Here is a 20,333-nt window from a genome sequence, read left to right on the forward strand (position 1 = left end):
AACTGCAACTGCCGTCCCCGCCCCAGCATTTCTCAGATTGGATTCGACTCCGCAGCACCTCGCTGGCTTGGGGGGGCGGGAGAACTGCAGGTGGGAGACCCACAGGACTCGCCTCAGCCGCCGAAAGTCTTGGCCAATCAGCTCGTGCGGTCTCGGTCGGATCCTCCCTGTGGCCGCTTCGCAAGACGACGATTTACCTTACCCTAGTTGTGCTTTCCTCCTTCCCATCCCCTCTTTGGGAAGGCATTCGTCTAGCGCCCAGGTGGTCTCCGGCGACCCCTGCCTAGTTCCACCGGCGCTTGCGCTCTCATAGTCAGTAGGCTCTGGGGACACAGACTGATGTACACGACCCTCGAGGAAGCTCTGGCCAGTGCCGAGCCAGAAAACGAGCATTGGGGCCAGGTGCCCGCGCTTGTTTATCTACCATTTACTGTACAACTGTGATTTTGGACACCTAACCTCTCAGCCTCAGTTCTCGCATCTGTAAATTGGGCATGATTTCGGTACCATCGCGATACCGTTGTGAGGATTAAATGAGCTCACTCACGTCAAATGCTTACTTAGTCAAAGCCTGTTCCGCAGTCAGCGCTCAATAAATATTTGCGTTTATTGCATTCCTTGGGCTGGCGTTTGAGGGGAGAAGGGAAATGGAATTAGAGTTAGTGGGTGACGCGGGCCGAGCAAGGATCCTACATGCTCAAAAAGAATGGCACCATCGAAAACCGGCGACTGTTCCTTTACCACCGCTTCTCGTAAGACGGCCGGCGGAGGCCCAGCCTCTGGCCCTTCTAGCCACGCCGACTCTGTGGTAGCGAACCATAGAGTGGCGGAAGCGGCCCATCCCCTTCCTCTCCCGGTCCAACGACTTCGCGAAGCTTCTGGGGGTTTCTCTGGCGCGGAGCATTGTGGGGTTGCTGGGCGGCCCGGGCGGAGAGAAGAGGAGTAGCAGGTCACTGAATAGGCTTCCGAGATGATGGTGAGTGGTGTCTTGCGCATCTGGCTCCATCCGCTGCCATCTGGTCAGCAGCTGGCGCCGCCTGGCCGGGGCCGGTCCAGTAGGACCCCCACCCCCGCCAGCCTACTGCCTCGGTCTATCCCCCGAGCCCTGTCTGTGGGTGATCCCGGCCCACCGCCGCCTGGTGGGCCCGGGCACAGAGTAGGGGCCCTCGGCGAGGGTTGTGTGGGGCTCAAGAGGAGGCTCTGGTCTGGCCGGCTGGGGACGACAAATCCCAGGGTGCTTCGGGGCCGCGAACCCGCGTCGGCCACCCGGTTTTCTGAGCCCCCATAATCATGACCTGGGTTAAATGACTGCGGATTGAGCGTGCATACGCGGTCGAGGGCCAGACTTGGAAGCTCTGGCCGCCCTGGAAAATGCGGATGTGAAGCGGGTGCTTCCTAGAACCTGCAGAGGCAGCATGGGGACCTTATGTTGGGCCGAGCCCAAGGTCTCAACTATGGTCGCTCACTGCCCCGCGCCTGCTGCTGCGTGAATGGAAACAGACCTCTCCGCTCGTACTTTAATTAACTCACTCGTTCATTAAGTAAACGCATATTTATTACCTTCTGAAGGTACAGGGCTCCGCTGGTTGTCGGAAGTCCAACTCCTCAGCCAGCAGAATAGGTAGGGCAGATGGGGACACTGCATCAGAGGGGGGAAGACCCGGCCTCTGACTCGGACCCTGTCTGCTCCTCCAGATGTGACATTAGGCGGCTTTTCTAGTTGGCCACCTAACTCTGGTTCTCGTCTTCTTAAGTTAGGGAAGTTGGTGAATCCTGGAGTGTCTCTGTAGCCCTCCTCCCCTCCCCGCTTCCACGGCGTCCCTTTTTCCATCTCAGAGCTGCAGATACCTTACGTGGGTCCCAGAGCACCTCGGTGGTGTCTCCTGAGTTGCTGTTGAACAGGGCCAGCTTTTAAGTGTTTGAAGCAAAACCCTAAGATACTGCTCCCTGTGCACTTGGCAGTTCACTCGTTCATTTTAGCCTATCAATCCAACTCAGTTCTCTGTTCTTTTCCTGCTTCCTCAGCTTATCCCTGACCTAGTAGATGTCAAACTGACCCTTATGAGGTGTTCATTATGGCCAAATGCCCTGTGAATCCCACCTGTACCCAAGATAGAAGGAACCTGGCATTAATCTGTATTCCCTCTCCCTTTCATACCTCCAGTACTGCCTTTTTCAGTCCATCTTCAACGTTACTATTCCTGAAGTCTTCTTCATCTTGTGTGCAGAGGCAGCATAGTAGAGCAGTGGAGAGTAAGGGCTCTGGAGCTACACTGAATGCCTAGGTTCATAACTAGCTCTGCCACTTACTAGGTGTGTGACTTTGAGCATGGTATTACATTTCTGGCCCTTAGTCTGTTAAAGGGGATTAAATGAATGAATACATATGAAGTGCCCATCAGGTAGTAACACTCAGCATGTTAGCTAGTCGGCTAGGTGGTTGCTTGCCCTTTCGTCCCTGTAATCCACCTTCCTGCCAAGGCTACCATAAGAGTTTTGGTTGGCCTTTAAAGAACTGGAGATCAGAACCAAGATTCTTCTGACTGGTGATAAAACCCTTCACCAAGAGGCTCCAGACCACCACCTTGGGTTTTTCCTGAACTGATGTCTGTTCTGTTTCTTTGCTGTATTGACCATTTATAGCTATCCTTTTGGTGTGTGAAACTTCAGTCACCCAGAATTCTCCTTGCTCTTATTGAATTGGTACCTGATATTCTGGAAGCCTTCTGTGATTGAAAGAGAGGTAAAAGGGTTCCCCAGAAAGCTCAGTCTTTGGTACAGCCATACAGAATGTATGCTTGCCTTTGTGGTATTGAGCACTACATGACTCAGCATATGAACACCTGTTGTTTTATAGAGTGTCAAGCTTAATAATGCTTAATAAAAGTTTTTAAGGAGGATGAAGAAGAAGACTATTAAGCTGAAATTACCAAGCTTTCCATGATACCCTTGGCAGATTACTGGATTCTGCTGTTGTTTCTTTACTTGAGTAGAAAAGCGGTTGGAAAGTAACTCAGGGACAGAAGCTGGGCTTTCCATAACAGTGCTTGCCCCCGGGAAACTGATAGAAGAGGACCCATCCTGATTGACCTGGCTTGGCTCAATCCAGCCCTGCCACCTTTCCCTCCTTAAATGATCTCTGTACCCAGCCTGCCATTTCTGTAGGGCCTTTAAAGTGTAAGGAACTTGGGGACAACGTGGTGAGCTGCTTCCAAGCCCTCCTTGCTTTGTACTTAAGAATTTTCAGTGAATTTAGTATCACCATGCTGCTGATGCTTTCCAAAAATAACTGACTGCCACCTTATTTCACGGCTTGTATAAAGCATTTTCAAGCGTAGTTGACCCTTGAAGAACTCGGGGGTTAGGGGACCTGACTCCGCTCAGTTGAAAATTTGCGTATGATTTAGTCAGCCCTCCATATCCGGGGTTCCTCTGTATCTGAGGATTCAAGCAACCTTAGATAGTGTAATACTGTAGTATTTACTATTGAAAAAACATCCAGGTGTAAATGGAGCCACACAGTTCAAACCCATGTTCTTCAAGGGTCAATTGATATGTAACAGTTGAATTTTCAGCACCAAAAGCTTCTGTATATTGCTTTGTATGTGACCAAATCTAGGCATTCTACACATTGAGATTAGTGTACTCCTTACCTTTGGGAAGCTTGTACTTTAAGATGGATGGCAATATAAACATTATGCTCAAGAAGGAGCAGAGAGAGTGTTGGGATCCCCTGTTCCCAATGCTCATGTTCACGGCTGTTGAGAAAACTTGGAAGAATGGAGGCTCTGAGGAATTGCTGGCCTAGTGGTAAGAAAGTGGTTTTGGTAGAACAGGGCAGTGTGGCTCTTGTTGGTGGGGGTACAACTTGGAGGTAGAGGGAGAAAAAGTTTATAAAAACATTGGATAAGTTAGCCTTGGAGAGGTGAAAGTATCTGTCGAAGGAAATAGGAAGGGATTAAGACTCAAGTTGGTTTTTGATTTAAAACGTAAGGCTTCATCCAGGGCAGGGTTGGACCAGAGGTGACTTGAGGTTGCCCTGAGGAATGATTTAGCAGGACTGGGAGAAGGTGGGGCCTTTTGGGGGACACAGCTTTCCTTGCGAGGAACCCGAAGGAAGGCTGAGAGTGTAGAGAAGCCATTTCTTGCCACCAAACCTGGGATACTACCATGAAAAGGAAGGAATTTTCCTTCCAGTATTCTTTAAAAAAAAAAAAAAGTAATGTGTGATATGTTTGTTAGAAAAAGTTGAAACAAAACAAAATATCCAAGTGTCAAAACTTTCTTTACTTACCACTCTTACTCATTAGAGTTTGTTGTACATTTTTCCAGCCTGTTTTTATGCATTTGCACATTATATCTTGCCTCTTCTTACCCATTTTCTACAGTTGTTTTTTGTTTTTTTCCCAGTGTCAATTACACTATGCCATTCCTCTGCTAAAAGCCTTTCCAGGGCTTCCCTTCTTTGTAGGACTAAAATCTAAACTCCTTACGATAGTCTATAAGTGAGTAGTGACCTGGTTCCTGCCTGCTTCTTCAGCCTTATTCCAGTCTTCCACTTACTCACTACCCTCCAGCTACCCTGGCCAAAGGAGTCGAATTTTTAAAGAAACTGCTCAATTAATGTGGAGTCAGCCTCGGGTTGCTTGACTTTGTAGTATGTGAATTCCTGTCTCCTTTTTGTTGGGCTGAGACAGTCCTGTGCTTTCCTATGCCTTCCCTGCTCGGACACCTGAAGTACCCCCTAGGGTTGGACATGGGCAGTGATTTTCAAACTTTATATTGTAATCCACAGGAAAAAATAAATTTCAAAACATAGCCTAATAGCACACGCATAACTAACATAACAAAAATGTTGCAACAGTATTTATCCTTAATTTGTTTTACACACATAAAATCAGTCACAAATGCAGGGAAGACTGGGCCTGGTTCATGAGCTCATCTCTGAAGGCACAGGCTTGGATGCAGAGAGAAAGCAGTCTTGTGTGCTAGGCTAAGGAATTACTGTCTGCTAATGGTCACTGGAGCAAAGGTATCTAAGCAGGCGCTTTAAAATAAGCAGATATCCCTGTCTTCCCAGAGTTTCTAAAGCAGTTCCATAGATTAAGCCTCTACGAGAACAGTGACTGTTCTGGAGACCAGTGCAAAATAGAGAAAAACTTGTTTAGGGTATCTGGTTGGAGATTAGTCACAAGGAGGCTTTATGGAACCAGCATGAGAGAGGGAAACATTGCTGTACAAATTAGATTTGTTGTCATTTTGTGAGGCGGACAAAGGTGCCATTTGTTTCTCTGCCTAGTCATTTCCCTACACTCCAGCTAAACATCATTGGTAAAGCTGTCTGCCTGGGCATCTCCAGGACAACATCTGAAGCTGTTAGCACCTTATATTTTGCATCAGTGCCCCATCTACTTCTCTACGATTGAGCTCTAGTGCAGATAAATGGATGTTTGCTGGAGGGTGAATACTGAGTGTGGCCTGCTTCCTCCTGTGATGTGGCCTAATTCCTTAAAACAGGGAAATAAGGTCAGAAGTTGAAAGGGCTATGCTTATGCAGTTGGGCACTGGAGAACACATTATTTGATTTGTTCTTTTTGACTAAATCAGTGCTTCTCAAACCATTTTCTGGCACACCTGCAAGTATGCTATTTCTGGAGGTAGAGGCAGTTTAAGGAATGGATATAGTGGATGGACAGTGGAGGAATGTGGTTTAAAAGGGCCTCCAGATATTTCTGTTATTGGGGAGATGAGAGCATTTTTCCTCTCCTTAAGTCTTATGTAATGAATGATTATTTAAAAAAAAAAATTCAATTGCTCTTTCTTCTCTAGCCCACACCAGTTATCCTGTTGAAAGAGGGGACTGATAGCTCCCAAGGCATCCCCCAGCTTGTAAGTAACATCAGTGCCTGCCAGGTGATTGCTGAGGCTGTAAGAACCACCCTGGGCCCCCGTGGTATGGACAAGCTCATTGTGGATGGCCGAGGTAAGTCTTCAGAGTTCCTCAGGCCAGTTGCAGAAGAGGAGGCTCCCCCAGAGTGTTTGGGGCTAGCAGAGGTTGGCATTAGAAATCTCACTGCTTTTAAGATCTCTGAAGGATTGCTCACTGTGAAGCAGTTTCTTTTCAGACATTGTCCTGAATGCTGAACCCCTGGGAATATATGGGAGAAGCCCGGCTCAGGAGCCTGTTGCCTTGTAGAGAGATTTAGCCTAGAAACACTATAGAACCTTCCGGAGTTGCCTGTGGTCACTCCCATTGTATCATGTTGCCAAGACATGTTGCCAAATTCCCCCTTATGTTTTAGTGTATTAATTTACAAGTGAAATACTAGGGTATCAACTGTTAAGAATATCTAAATGATTATTCATTCTTATTTAAAAAAATGTTTTCTACATCCAGTAGAGGTGTGCTCTTTGCTGTTCAAGGAAAATCAGGAGTTCATGGTCTTTGGAATGTGTGATTTTAGGTGGCCCTTTTTTTTTTTTTTTTTTGCGGTACGCGAGCCTCTCACTGCTGTGGCCTCTCCCGTTGCGGAGCACAGGCTCCGGACGCACAGGCTCAGCAGCCATGGCTCACAGGCCCAGCCGCTCTGCGGCATGTGGGGTCTTCCCGGACCAGGGCATAAACCCGTGTCCCCTGCATCAGCAGGCGGACTCTCAACCACTGTGCCACCAGGGAAGCCCCTAGGTGGCCCTTTTTGCACAAAGCTAACTCTGTAAAAAGATCAGTTCATTCCCACCATGAGCCCCTCTGTCCCATCCCAATAATGTGTATATGGGCTCCAAGTCCAACTAGAAGACAGAATTTAAGAAAAGGTCTTTATATTTTTACTTTGTGTTTGTTCCTTTTAAGGCAAAGCAACAATTTCTAATGATGGGGCCACAATTCTGAAACTCCTTGATGTTGTCCATCCTGCAGCAAAGACTTTAGTGGACATTGCCAAATCCCAAGATGCTGAGGTAGGAAAATCAAGCCTATGTGTTTCAGTGAGACACATGCTTGCTTGCTCCTTTGCTCTTCTTTCTTTAAAAATTTTGATTTTATGTCTAAAATTATAATTTCACAAGTAATTGCTTGTGACAGTATTTAGGTGGAATTAATAGTCTTTTAAAATTCCTGCTGTTCCACTGTGTGTGGCTGAGATCTTAAGATCAGGCCTGTTTGCTGTCATTCATTTGAATTGCTCGGTAAATAATTTAACCTCTCATCTGTTGGTTGCCTTATAAGATGGGGCTGGAGACTGTTTCCAGTTTACCTTTGTTTTTAAAAGAAAATTTTTTTATGGTGGTAAAATATACATAGCATAAAATTTACCATCTTAATGTGTGCAAGTCAGTGACATTAACTCGTCTGCCTTTTTTTTTTTTTGCGGTACGCGGGCCTCTCACTGTTGTGGCCTCTCCCGTTGTGGAGCACAGGCCCCGGACGCGCAGGCTCAGCGGCCATGGCTCATGGGCCCAGCCGCTCCGCGGCATGTGGGATCTTCCCGGACCGGGGCACGAACTCGTGTCCCCTGCATCGGCAGGCGGACTCTCAACCACTGTGCCACCAGGGAAGCCCTAACTCGTCTGCCTTTTTAAAAACCATTTCTGACACTGGAGTCTTGATAATAAATGTTGAGAGAGACAAGTTTGCATTTCAGAGTATTACAGATATGTCCTGAAGTTATATCAAAAGGTCTGTTAGGACCCAGTAGCCTATAAAACAGTATGGCTTATATAAAATTAAAGTGAGAATAGTCTAGATTTGATTGGTTAATATTTTCAACAAAGGAATACCTTTCTGTCCAGGAATTTGACAGCTTAAACCCTTCGCCACAGTAACCTTTTTTTCTCCCTGAAGTCCTTTATATTATACAATGGACATAAGTAAATAAAAAATAAGTATCTTCTAAATCAGAGGTTAGCTAGTTTTTTTAAAAGCTCTTATTCTTTAAAAAGAGAGAGAGAGAGAAAGCTCTTATTCTTTTTCTCCTTCATTAAAAATAAGGTTTATATCCTATCATAGAAAATAGCCATGTAAGAAAGATTAGCAGACTAGTGATCTGCTAATTCCAAATAGTGTTTAAAATAAAAAGGACCTTAGCTAGTCCTTAGAGGTTTGGTTTGTAAACTCCTGTAGTATTTTGTGCTCCTTAAAGAATATTTATCTCATACCTCTTGCTACTGTGGTTATTTGTGACATGTGAGCATTGTATTATAAGCATCTCTGGAACTGTCTTGCTCATCATAGTACCTTGTCCGTAATAAATAAGTTCTTGGCTAATATACATATATGATTTCATATTCTGGGGAAATTTGTCCAAATAAGCCCTCTTTGGAGAATGGCCTGGCTGGGGAATTAATTTTGTGGCCCAGGACCATTTGATGGGATGAATACCTATCCACCAACAACTTTCTTCTACTTGTTGCAAAAAGCTGTGCTTCCCAGAAAAGGCTTAATATCCATTTAAACAGTCCCCAGTTTAAATGGGTAGATTGCTTAAAAAGTGGAGTTTTGGGGCTTTATCCCTGAACGTGAGAAAACGTGAATTTACTGTCATCCTCTTCCAGGTCGGTGATGGCACCACCTCAGTGACCCTGCTGGCTGCAGAGTTTCTGAAGCAGGTGAAACCCTATGTGGAGGAAGGTTTGCACCCACAGATCATCATCCGAGCTTTCCACACTGCCACTCAGTTGGTATGGGAGTGCTGGTGAACTTGGGCGCTTTGTGCACCTTTGTATTTCTCTTAGGATACTATCTTTATTGGGGTGTGGAGGCACTGGGAACAAGGTTCCTTGGACATTTTCTGAATTCTACTGCCTAGGAATCGCAGTTCTACCATTCAGTAGCTTTTAACTAGGTATATTACTTAATCTCTTTAAGCCTCAGGTTTCCTGATAGACTATGATAATAAGCTCTTGGTGAGAGCTATTTTTGTTTTTATCAAGTACTTCATGGCACATCTTGAGACCTTTCTTTTATTGACCTTTGACTTTCATCCTGTAACCTGGGGTAAGTCAGTTCCTCTGTGCCTTACTTTGTCTCTTTACTATCTCTGTTTTGGGGTGGTGGCATTAAAATGAAGTCATACATGAGAAGTAAGTATGAATGGATATCTTTTGAAAAAGATGGCTTTGAAAAGCCATGTTTAACATATAAATATGTGTATCGTATATTATGTAACATACCTAATTAATATATAAAGTGCTAGAAGTTGTCACAGGTGCTGTTTGTAAGGCAGAAAATTTGGCCTAATTTAGTGTCATAGTGTGTTTCCATTCATTTGTTTTAATGTGTTACCTGCAGGTCCAGAGCTGAAACTTGATGTACCCTGATGATTCTTCAGAACTGTACCTACTCTACATTTCCAACTTTGGGCATTTTCTAAACTATAGAGATTTATATTTTTCTGGGCAGCTACCAAGACTTAGAAATGTTGTTTCAGCTGTAGAGTAGAAATGCTTGAGATTTGGGAGCAAACAGGTTAGGGACTAGCAGGAGCGATTGGGATCCACTTCTCCAGTTTGTCTTTAGCATGAGAGACTCACCCAGCTTCTGTTCTCGGCAGGCAGTTAACAAGATCAAAGAGATCGCCGTGACTGTGAAGAAGGAAGATAAAGTGTAAGTTTGCAGTGAGCTTTGTCAGAACCTTGACTTCCCCTGGCCAAATTGAATGCAGAAGCTTGTGGAATCCTTGCATGGCCTGGGGCTGTTTGGCTCTTGCTAGACCTCTGGCTGTGCCCCTGCCCATGCATTACAAGAGAGGCTGTTGGTTGTAGTTTAAAAGCTATCACTCATAAGGTCTTTGACTGCAGTCACCGGCTGTCACTGATAATCTGCCCTAAAGATACAGAGATGAAATTATTGAGTTTGGGCTGAGTTTAGAGACTAGAACAGAAACTGTCTCCACACTGCAGTAGACTCAGGTAAGAGGGGCTTTCAAGGCCTGATGCAGGTCCCACCCTTGTGTCCCAGGGAGCAGAGGAAGCTGCTAGAGAAATGTGCCATGACTGCTCTGAGCTCCAAGCTGATCTCCCAGCAGAAAGCCTTCTTCGCTAAGATGGTGGTGGATGCGGTGATGATGCTCGATGACTTGCTGCAGCTTAAAATGATTGGAATCAAGAAGGTTCAGGGTGGAGCCCTAGAGGTGAGCCTGCTGTGGCCTCCCTAGGAGGCTCTTGCTTTCGCATTGACCCTTCAGACAGCTTGGTGTAGGAGGAGAGCACACGGTACAGGAACAGAGAGAATGCATGTTGGGCTGGAAGGCAGACTAGAGCTGTTCCCCATACTGCTGCTACAGGCTTCTCCTGTAGGTGCATTTTGTAACCTCTGCAGACCTATATTTACTTGTCAGCAGAATGGAAGACTGAACTGGCTGATTTTAAGAATCTCATTGTTAATGTGGGAGGGGATAGGGCTAGCTCTGATAAATTATCTAAAACCCTCAATAAATATGAGAAGTACATTTCAGTCCATTCTTCTCCAAGTGATATGGCCAACCTCTCCCTTCTTTTATTCATTTATTTTGAATAGATAATACATAATTCAAACTGTATAGAATTCCTAAAGGAAAAAACAAATGTCCCCTACACCACTCCTGCCCTAGATATAGCCACTGTTAACTCTGTGTATGTGTGTGCGTGTCCCCGTCCGTGTCCCCATCCTTCCAGAAGTACTCTGCATCTATAAGTGCAAATGTAAATATTGTTTTCTTAAACAAGTGCTCACTTGTAATACATAGTGTTCTGCAACTTGCTTTTGTCTACTTAACAACATATTTTTTCACTTATTTAAATAGAGACATGTTGGCTAGTGGCCACTATATTGCACAGCATAACTATAACTGTTTTTTTTGTTTGTTTGTGTTTGTTTGTTTTTTTGCGGTACGCGGGCCTCTCACTGTTATGGCCTCTCCCGTTGCGGAGCACAGGCTCCGGACGCGCAGGCTCAGCAGCCATGGCTCACAGGCCTAGCTGCTCCGCGGCATGTGGGTTCTTCCCGGACCGGGGCACGAACCCGTGTCCCCTGCATCGGCAGGCGGACTCTCAACCACTGCGCCACTAGGGAAGCCCTAACTTTGTTCTTTTTTAACACAATATCTGTCTGGAACCCTTCTTTGATGTTGGTGTCTCCATGTTGGACCTTTTCTAGTCTTTGGCCTGCTCTACTTCTTACTTTACTCTTCCTTGATGACCTCAGCCTGAGGTGATTTGGACAGGACAAGACCTGCTTGAAATATTATATCCTGGCCCTTTATTTTTTGTTCTTTGAAGTCTTTGGAGGGGCTTCTGCCCCTCCAAATTGCATTTTCATTCTGTCCACCTCCCTCCTCTTCTTCCTGTTATGGCACATGTCAGTGGGATGAAGTTCTCTTTATATAATAAAGCTGTGAGGAATCTGGAGGTCATCTGAGCCATTCCCCATCTTCAGCCCACACTACCACTCATGTTTCCGCCCACTCTTTGCATCATGGCTTGCCGACTTTGTCTTTACACAGTGCTTTGATAGCAATATTCCATTTTCTCCTGGGCCTTCGTACTTCCGTAAACCCTTGAGATTAGATTGGCATTCACTAAACTAGGGATCAGAACTAATAATCTTACCTGGTGAGAAAGCCAGGGGTTCCAAGCCACACATATGTTCTTCAGACTGTCCCACATCTCTTAAATGCATGTAAAACCCTTAACACGGTGCTTGACACACACAATTCAGTAAATGGTGGTAGTAATTATTTACTTATTCTCAGGATTAACTGAAAACTTCCTGATCTATATCTTCAGCCTTTCCCTCTCTCTTGAGCTTCACACTCCTGGATCTCACTGCTACTGAACTCTCATTATCTCATCCTCCAAACCTGTAATATTTTCTGTATTCCTTAACATAGCTGGTATCACTACCATTATTCAGTCACTCAACCCAGAAGTCTAGGGTCATCCTTAAAAATATTTCCAATTCCCCACAACCTGTTGATCACTGTTGTTTCATTTAACCTACCAATTTGTTGTTTCCTAAGTCTATCTCTTTTACTAGACCATTGTCCTAGTAGTGGTCACTCTTCCTCCAGTCTTGCATCCCCTAAGTCCATTCTATTTTTTGTTGCAGCGTGAAGTTCCCCAGTTTACACTCTGTGTGTAAAGCATTTTGGGGTTCCACATTGTGTACAGGATAAGAGTCAGGCCTTAGCAGAGCCTTTAAGATTCTCCTAAACTGGTCCCTGCCCTCTTATTTTGTATTCCAGCAACTGCAGGTAGCTTTTCATCCCCTGATTGCACCACACTGCCTCTGTCTCTTGGGAACATCTCTTTCTTTTTTCTGTTTGACTAATTTCTGCTCATCCATCTTGATTCAGCTCAGGCATCACCCCCTTTAGGAGGCTGTGGATTTGAATGATGTAGGAATCTGTTTCACCGATAGGCTACAGTATTAGAGACTAGGATTGTAGATTAGCACTGGCAGAGAACATATAGGTCGTTGAACTGAATACACTATTTTAAAAATTTTATTTTGTTGACGTATAGTTGATTTACAGTGTTGTGTTGATTTGTGCTGTACAACAAAGTGATTCAGTTATACATATATATGTATATATTCTTTTTCATACTCTTTTCCGTTATGGTTTATCACAGGATACTGGATATAGTTTCCTGTGCTATATAGTAGGACCTTGTTGTTTATCCATTCTATATATAATAGTTTGCATCTGCTAATCCCAAATTCCCAATCCATCCCCACCCCTTGGCAGCCACAAGTCTGTTTTCCATGTCTGTGAGTGTTTCTGTTTCATAGATGAGTTCATTTGTGTCATATTTTAGATTCCACATGTAAGTGATATCATATGGTATTTGTTTTTCTCTTTCTGACTTACTTCACTTACTGAATACACCCTTCTTTACGGAGTGGGAAATGACTAGGTTTTTTAGTAAGAAAGAGATCTGAGATTTGAACCTGTCTTCTGATACTGCTGAAGCCACTCCCAGGTGCAACATGCTTTCTATTATGCCCTGCTATTAAATCCACCCCACAGCAAGCTCTGTTATGGAACAAGTGGTAGTAGTTCATATTTTGAGGGATCAAGATGGGAGTAGCCACAATGATAGCTTGGGAAATGCAGGAAATTTCTGACCCTTAGGACCTTTTGTTTTCATCTCCTGGAAGGAGGAAGCACCTAGGCTACAGCACACAAGTATGTATGTGCTCGTGTGCAGTACAGGTAGGGAGGGGTATGTGTACGTATGTGTAGAAGACTGGGAGGTGGGGAGTTGGGATCAAAGTGCATCCCTTGGCACCTGCTTTGGAAGTCAGTCTTAGAGAACAGCCTAAACAGGTCTTTACCATGCTTAGTCTCTGCCAGCAAACTGGTTTTCCTTATACTGAAGGCACAACCAAAATATGTTCTGTATTTTTCCTAGCTTTTAGGATGATGGAAAAAGTTTGTTACAACAGTGAAATAAAAACATGGCTAACTCTTTCAGGTTCACAGAAATGGACATGCATTATTAGTCCAGCACACCACTAACTTGATTTCATTTCATGCCAGTAATGAACTGTTGAACTGTTTGTTTTTTTAAACAGGAGTCCCAGCTTGTAGCTGGTGTTGCATTCAAGAAGACTTTCTCTTACGCTGGGTTTGAAATGCAACCCAAAAAGTACCATAATCCAATGATTGCCCTTTTAAATGTTGAGCTTGAGCTGAAAGCTGAGAAGGATAATGCGGAAATCAGAGTCCACACAGTTGAGGTAGGCCCTACCGGCTGGCGGTGGCATGGAAATGGGCAACATTCTGGGCCATAGCTAGCCTTGGGCCTTTGTGGCCATCTTGGGCTTAGCTTTGTTTCTCAGGTACCTTATGGGCTCCTTTCTCCTCCTAGCCCCCTAAATATTAATGTCTAAATACTGGGTCCACTTCTTTTCTCACGCTATGCTCTCTCTCAGTGACCTGGACCTGAGGAGGTTTGGATAGGGCAAACATGCTGAAATATTATCCCTCTGGCCCCAGGGAAGGGGCTTGCAGGGGCCTCTCAGCTATATAGTGAGCCCAGTATTTTGATTCCTCTTATTTGGGCAGATGTGAACTCTGCCCTTTCAATACGGGGTCCCGTGTTGCAGGGACAGGTGTGCTCCCAACATTGATATCACCAAGGCTGTCTCTGGAGGTAGCAGTGTCACCCAGCTATCAGCAAGTATTCTTGGAAAATGTGTCCCCAACACAGAATGGCCTTTGGGGGAAAGGGTCTTGTCATTGGTAACTCCATGGGTGCATTGCCTCAGAGGAGCTAGAACTTAGCCGGGCTAAAGTATGTCTCACACCGTAGCAAGTGCTAACTCTGGAGCAGCTCCCAGTCCTGGGGTTACTTTCTGCCTTTGTGTTTGAAAGTTTTAGGTGATTCCTAAGTTACCTTATAGGATCCTTGTATATTTGGACTGAGAGGAGGCTATTCTGTTTACCCCTGTTAATTCCCAAATAAATCAGTATATTTTATTTGGCGGGGGTGTGTTATATTTTAACATACCATATAGGCTAACCTCCACCCCAAAGCATCCTTATCCTTCATACCATATAGGCTAACTTCCACCACAAAGCATCCTCATCCTTTTCTGGGTCTCTTCAGGATTATCAGGCAATTGTTGATGCTGAATGGAACATTCTTTATGACAAATTAGAGAGGATTCATCACTCCGGAGCCAAAGTCGTCTTGTCCAAACTCCCCATTGGGGACGTGGCCACCCAGTACTTTGCTGACAGGGACATGTTCTGTGCTGGCCGAGTGCTGGAGGAGGATCTGAAGAGGACAATGATGGTAACCAAACTTTCACAGGCTGCTTCTTGGTCTTTGTGGCCCCAGGGGGGTTTTCACTTACCCCGGGTGTACTGGAGTGGTTGGTATGTGAATCTAGACCTGTCTTCTTAACTCTTTTTGCCATGAAACACTCCAGTTCCAGTGTGTATGTGCTCAGTATACAAGAGTTAATCTAACCAAACAAGTCAGGGAAGCTGATTTGTAAGGAAACCTAGCAGTAGGGCTGTGATTAGCTGGCTAAACTCCAGTGTGGATGCTTCCGGCCAGCTTTCCTCCCTTCTTGAGCATCTCACCAAAGATGCTTCAGGTCTAAAGCACTGCTCCTGACTTCAGTCACTGGGCCCAAAGCACCCTAGTTTAGGGGAGGGGGTATTGGGTGAAACAAAGGGTCACCATCTCCTTTCAACCAGGCTTGTTTGCCCTTCGTGTGTCTTAGTTCTGTTTTGTTTTCTCCTCTTCCAGAGGGTGCCTGGAGGTCAAGGGTGAGAGTGGGTCATCCAGTGAGGAGAGCTCCAGGGCACCATGGCAGTCTAACATGGGAATTGGCTTTAAGACTAAGTGGCGAGAAGCTCACTTCTGGCCTCGTGTGAGCCTTCACTGATAGATGATGTTGTCTTGTGTTCCTCAGGCTTGCGGAGGCTCCATCCAGACCAGTGTGAATGCTCTGTCATCAGATGTTCTGGGCCGCTGCCAGGTCTTTGAAGAGACCCAGATTGGAGGCGAGAGGTGAGCAGTAGGCTTGGACTCCCTGTTTGTAGCTCACGAGACTTGCCTGATGGCCTTCTGCCTTCTTTGGGGTGTGGTGTATATATAGCACATGCTATTCTCTTCTGAGGTCTTATATCTCTTGGGGCATAAAGAGCTCAGATATATAGAGTGTTTTGGGAGGGAAGAAGATCAAGTTGGGTCTAAAGTCTGATTCCACAATCTTTTATGCCCCTGTGGTACAGCACTAGACCTTCCCAAGAACATGTCTTTAAGAGTGGGCTTGGAGAACCTTAGTGAGGAACAGGAGAGCAGCTGCTGAGTGTTGGGAGGACTTGGTGAGGTTAGAACACAGCGGGTTGGCAGCAGAAAGGAGTTCACAAGTATGATTTGACCCTGGGTGTAGGTACAATTTCTTCAAAGGCTGCCCCAAGGCCAAGACTTGTACTATCATCCTCCGTGGTGGCGCTGAGCAGTTTATGGAGGAGACAGAGCGGTCCCTGCACGACGCCATCATGATTGTCAGAAGGGCCATCAAGGTACTAGGCTGGGAGCTTCCAGCCTGCACAGCTCACTCTGCCTCTTGAGCTGATGAGACCCTGGATTTGTGTGGTGATTCCTTCCCTGTATAACCTGTCCTTCCATGTGGTGCATGTGGGCCCTGATTTGTCTCACAGATGATAAAGAAACAGCCTCAGTCTCTCAAAATAAGTCATGCTGCCTTAAAAGCTAAGACTTGTTCTTGTGAGCAGCTGTGGAGCTGATGGAGTCAGCCATCCCAGGGATTGTGCCAGTGCCCTCAAGCTGCAGGTGACCTTGAAGATGGTCAGAAACCATAAGGTTCACCAGATTGAAGTTGGGATGTGCTAGACACGGTCCATGTCTGGGCTTCCTGGGGCTTGGGCTGAGGGAGGGAATGTGGAAACAGCCCTCTTTCTGGGCTAGAGGGCCTATTGACTGAACGGCCCAGTTTGGCCATGGCTGGAGCTTAGACCAGGGGACCCCTTGCATTTAGTGGTGGGTCTGGTCTCTGCAGAATGATTCAGTGGTGGCTGGTGGCGGCGCCATTGAGATGGAGCTCTCCAAGTACCTGCGAGATTACTCAAGGACCATTCCAGGAAAACAGCAGCTATTGATTGGGGCCTATGCCAAGGCATTGGAAATTATCCCACGCCAGCTGTGTGACAACGCTGGCTTTGATGCCACAAACATCCTCAACAAGCTGCGGGCTCGGCACGCCCAGGTGGGTTATTCCTCTCCTCCAGGTCCCGGGACTGGGTGGACGGGGCTAGATTCTGAGTGTGTGTTGTGCTTACTCAAGCTCTGTGTGGTCAGCCCAGGTGATAGTGCTGGAACCAAACCCAGTACCAACTGCCTGCCTCCTCTGAGGTCAGAAGGAAAGACCAGTGCTGGGACTGGCGGTTCCAGGGTTTGTTCAGTGCTTCTTCCAAGAGTCTGATCACTCCTCACAGTGCAGTGAGAGTAACCAAAGGAACCCTGTGGCCTCCTGCCTGGAAGCACATACCATGTGTACTAGGTTCCTTGGTGGGGAAGCACTCCAGGGCCCAGCTGACAGCAGTCCAGCCATGGCTCTACCACCTCCAAGTTGTGATCTCTCTGAGAATTTAATTTGTTCATCTGCTGTTTAGCAAATACTCATTTAGAGATGTTTCTTAAATGCTGTCTGTTAAATGCTCAGTGTGGTGACAGCAGCATTAAGTGAGTGACTTAGTTTCTGACTTGTGTTACAACTTTTAAGTAAGTCACTCTCTGTGTCTGTTTCCTTGTCTGTAAAATCGGGACTAATGGAAGCAGTGAGATCATGAAATGAGATAAGGGATTGGAAAGTGTTCATCTTGAGAAGCCTGGTTTGACATACACAGTCCTCAGGTGACCTGAGGATGGGGCCTCCCTAAAAGCCAGCAGCTTGCCTGGGAGAGGGCCCGGAGGTCTTCTGTGGTCAGCACTTCTCAGGTTGGGGGTGGGGGAGGGGTGGGAAGAGGCTTCTAGGCTCCTGTTGTGATGCCATCTTCCTCAGGGAGATGCCAGCGGGTTCAGAGAGCCTGAAGATTCCTAACAATCCGAGTCGTTCAGAGGGTGTGCAAGAAATTTGAGAGCAGTTCCATATCACTTTCCCTCTTTTTCTGCTCTTTCAGGGGGGCATGTGGTATGGCGTGGACATCAACAATGAGGACATTGCTGACAACTTTGAGGCCTTCGTGTGGGAGCCAGCTATGGTGCGGATCAACGCCCTGACTGCAGCCTCTGAGGCTGCGTGCCTTATTGTGTCTGTAGATGAAACCATCAAGAACCCTCGCTCAACAGTGGATGTTCCCCCAGCTGCTGGCCGGGGCCGAGGTCGTGGCCACCTCCATTGAGAGGCACACCAGCTCTCACTGCAGGCTGCCTGCAGGCAGTGCTTACTCTGTCTTGGTGAAATGGTATTACAAGGAAGGGGTAGTATTTGGACCACTCTGTTCTCACTGGAGGTTATTTAAATAAAACTTAAAAGACTTAGAATTCATTTTGCAAATTATTTGGGCACAGGAGTTGTACTCATAAATGTCTTGACTGCAGCTCAGAATTGTAGCTTTATATGTACTCACCCAACAGGTAGAAAAGAGAAAATCATCTTCCCTCTTGGGCTGAGTCCTCCACAGCCTCTACTCATTGTTAGGCAGAGTGTAGGTCCACTCTCCCAGGGGAGGAGCTCCACCTGAGTGGCCCCTGTCTGGAAGTTTGGTTGCTTTCTCAGTCCTAGCAGTGGCTGGGAGGTGTGGAGTTGCTTCCTTTTCTTCTGACATCACCTTATTTAGCCCTGGCCTCGCCTGGCTCTGCTCCCAGGGTTTCTCTGGGTTTGAGTTAAATGCATTACGTTACCTTGTCTACCCCTTCTACTTCTGTATTCTTTTGGCTCAGTCTTTTCATCCCTCTTTTTCAAGATCTTGAGGTTGAGGGCTTTCGGAGGAATGTTTCAGAGAGGACAGATGGTTTCAAAACTCTTGTGACTTCTTAGAACTAAGTTCATTGAGGAGGAGGCTGAAGGAGCCACCCGGTCTTCTCAGTTCAGCCACCAGTGGTCCTTTCTGCCTTCTTCTGACCAGTGGAAGTTTAGAACGGCCAGCACAGATAAAATCAGCAGTCTAACTGCCTCCTTGTTTATTGCTAGTTCTGAGAGTTGGCCTGCAGCTACCTGTAATTAATAGGAAGCTTCTGCTCCCTAAATCTGGGAAGTGATTTTTTAAAAAATCTCTGCGTTCCAGCCAAGTCAGATGAACTCAAAAGCAGAATGGGGGTGGTGGCAGCTCCAGACTTCAGAGTTTGGCATCCCTCCTAACTTGATGGTCTATAAGTAAATTTTTTCAGCTGTTCTACCTGCATAACGGTAATAGCTGACTCAGAGTTGTGGGGATAAGTGCTCATCTACTTGTTTGATGCTAGAGCCACACACAGTTTAAGCCTAAACACCTGTTCTTTCTGATTTTAAATGTTTCAAGACCTGAGTAATCAAATCAGTGGGGCAAACCCATTTTGTAAAATGGGAAAGTTGAGCCAGACCATGATGGGGAACTGGTCTCCATCAGTCCAAAGTCAGATTGGCCAGAGCATCCTGAGGTTACCAAGCCAGTGAGTGAGGGGATGGGCAAGTGTGTGCTGTTCCTGCTATTTTTGTGCTGGGGTTGCCCTTAAAGATGGCTTCTCCTGGCTGAGAGTCAGAAAGGACACCCTGAGGCTCTTTATCTTCCTGCACACACTGAAAGCTATGGCACGGTCAGTAACCTGCACGGGCTTCCTCCAGCAATGATGTCTACTGTCCTGAGACAGGTCTTCCTAACGCTTCAGTTCACCTCACTGATGCCATTCAGATCATCCACCTCCTTCCTACCTCAGTGCATTTCAGCTGAAGGAATGTTTGGTGACAGACTTGAAAATGTGGCCACCTAGCCATTTACTTCCCTGAGGCAGATATGATTCCAGTTTCACCATCTTTTATTGGATACAGAGCCACAAATTCTGATGCCCATTTGAGTCCTTTTAAATACATACGCTCGGGTACATTCAGCAAAGGGCATCTATGGGTGATGTGGAGCAAAGTGCTGGGATGGTGATGCCTGGGTGGGGCAGAAAAGTGGGGCCAGGGAAGGCCCCCTGGGGGCTGGAGGTACTGGCGCCACTTCAGAAACAAAACCAAAAAATGCTCTCCACCCCTCTGCCTGATGTGCTTGGGGTGAGGGAAGCTCCCTTCTCACTGCTCAGGCCCACTGCAGCCTGGCTGTGCAGGGAAGGCAGGGCCTGGGGCCAGTTATGGAGGTCCCCGCCAGCAGGGCTCACTAGAGCCAGGCCTACTGGCACCAGCCATGAGGCGAGTCTGCCCCTGCATGCAAGACCCCTGCCAGGGCAAAGCTGAGGCCTGGGGCCCTGCCAGCAGTGGCAGACAAGGCTCAGACTTGTGGCGGGGAAGCCTGCCTGATTGTCGGGGCGGTCTTGGGACTGGCCAGGGTCCCAAGGGGTTGGGGTCAGACTAGGAGCTGGTTGCCTTAGTTGGCCCTGGTATTCTGATCTTCACCCAATCCTAAACCTTATCCTCAGGCAAGGCTGTAGATGAACACACTTGTCCGGGAATAAATACACACACGATACACAGCAATATATACAGAAATGGGGCCTGGGACAAGGCTGGGTGAGAAAGCACAGCCACCAGGGGTAAAAAGAGAAGTGCTAGGCCCCTGGGGGAGGGAAGTTCCACTCCTCAGGGACTGATGGGCTGGGACAGATCCCACTGGTGTGAGTTAACTCCTCTGGGCACTTGGGCCCTGCACCCAGTCACCATCTCTCCTGTTTTCACCCCA

General features: G+C 46.5%; 1 protein-coding gene across 3 annotated transcripts; it reads left to right on the forward strand.

Moving 5' to 3' along the window:
• Positions 1-815: 815 nt before the first annotated feature.
• On the forward strand, positions 816-18,003 carry CCT7 (chaperonin containing TCP1 subunit 7). 3 transcript variants are annotated; one of them, XM_024133555.3, is made up of 12 exons: positions 816-976; positions 5,830-5,983; positions 6,851-6,957; positions 8,551-8,676; positions 9,549-9,601; positions 9,956-10,127; positions 13,553-13,717; positions 14,590-14,778; positions 15,407-15,504; positions 15,890-16,022; positions 16,520-16,726; positions 17,640-18,003. In XM_024133555.3, the coding sequence occupies exons 1-12, from the start codon at positions 971-973 to the stop codon at positions 17,859-17,861; spliced, it is 1,632 nt and encodes a 543-aa protein (XP_023989323.1). In that variant the 5' UTR covers positions 816-970; the 3' UTR covers positions 17,862-18,003. The 3 variants fall into 3 exon arrangements, with proteins under 3 accessions (XP_023989323.1, XP_028352324.1, XP_007109724.1); XM_028496523.2 differs by lacking the exon at positions 16,520-16,726 and having other exon boundaries at positions 835-976; XM_007109662.4 differs by lacking the exons at positions 816-976; positions 5,830-5,983; positions 6,851-6,957; positions 9,549-9,601 and having other exon boundaries at positions 8,615-8,676.
• The last annotated feature ends 2,330 nt before the right edge of the window (positions 18,004-20,333 follow it).

Source organism: Physeter macrocephalus, chromosome 12 (assembly GCF_002837175.3).
Source record: "Physeter macrocephalus isolate SW-GA chromosome 12, ASM283717v5, whole genome shotgun sequence".
NCBI lineage: Eukaryota > Metazoa > Chordata > Mammalia > Artiodactyla > Physeteridae > Physeter > Physeter macrocephalus.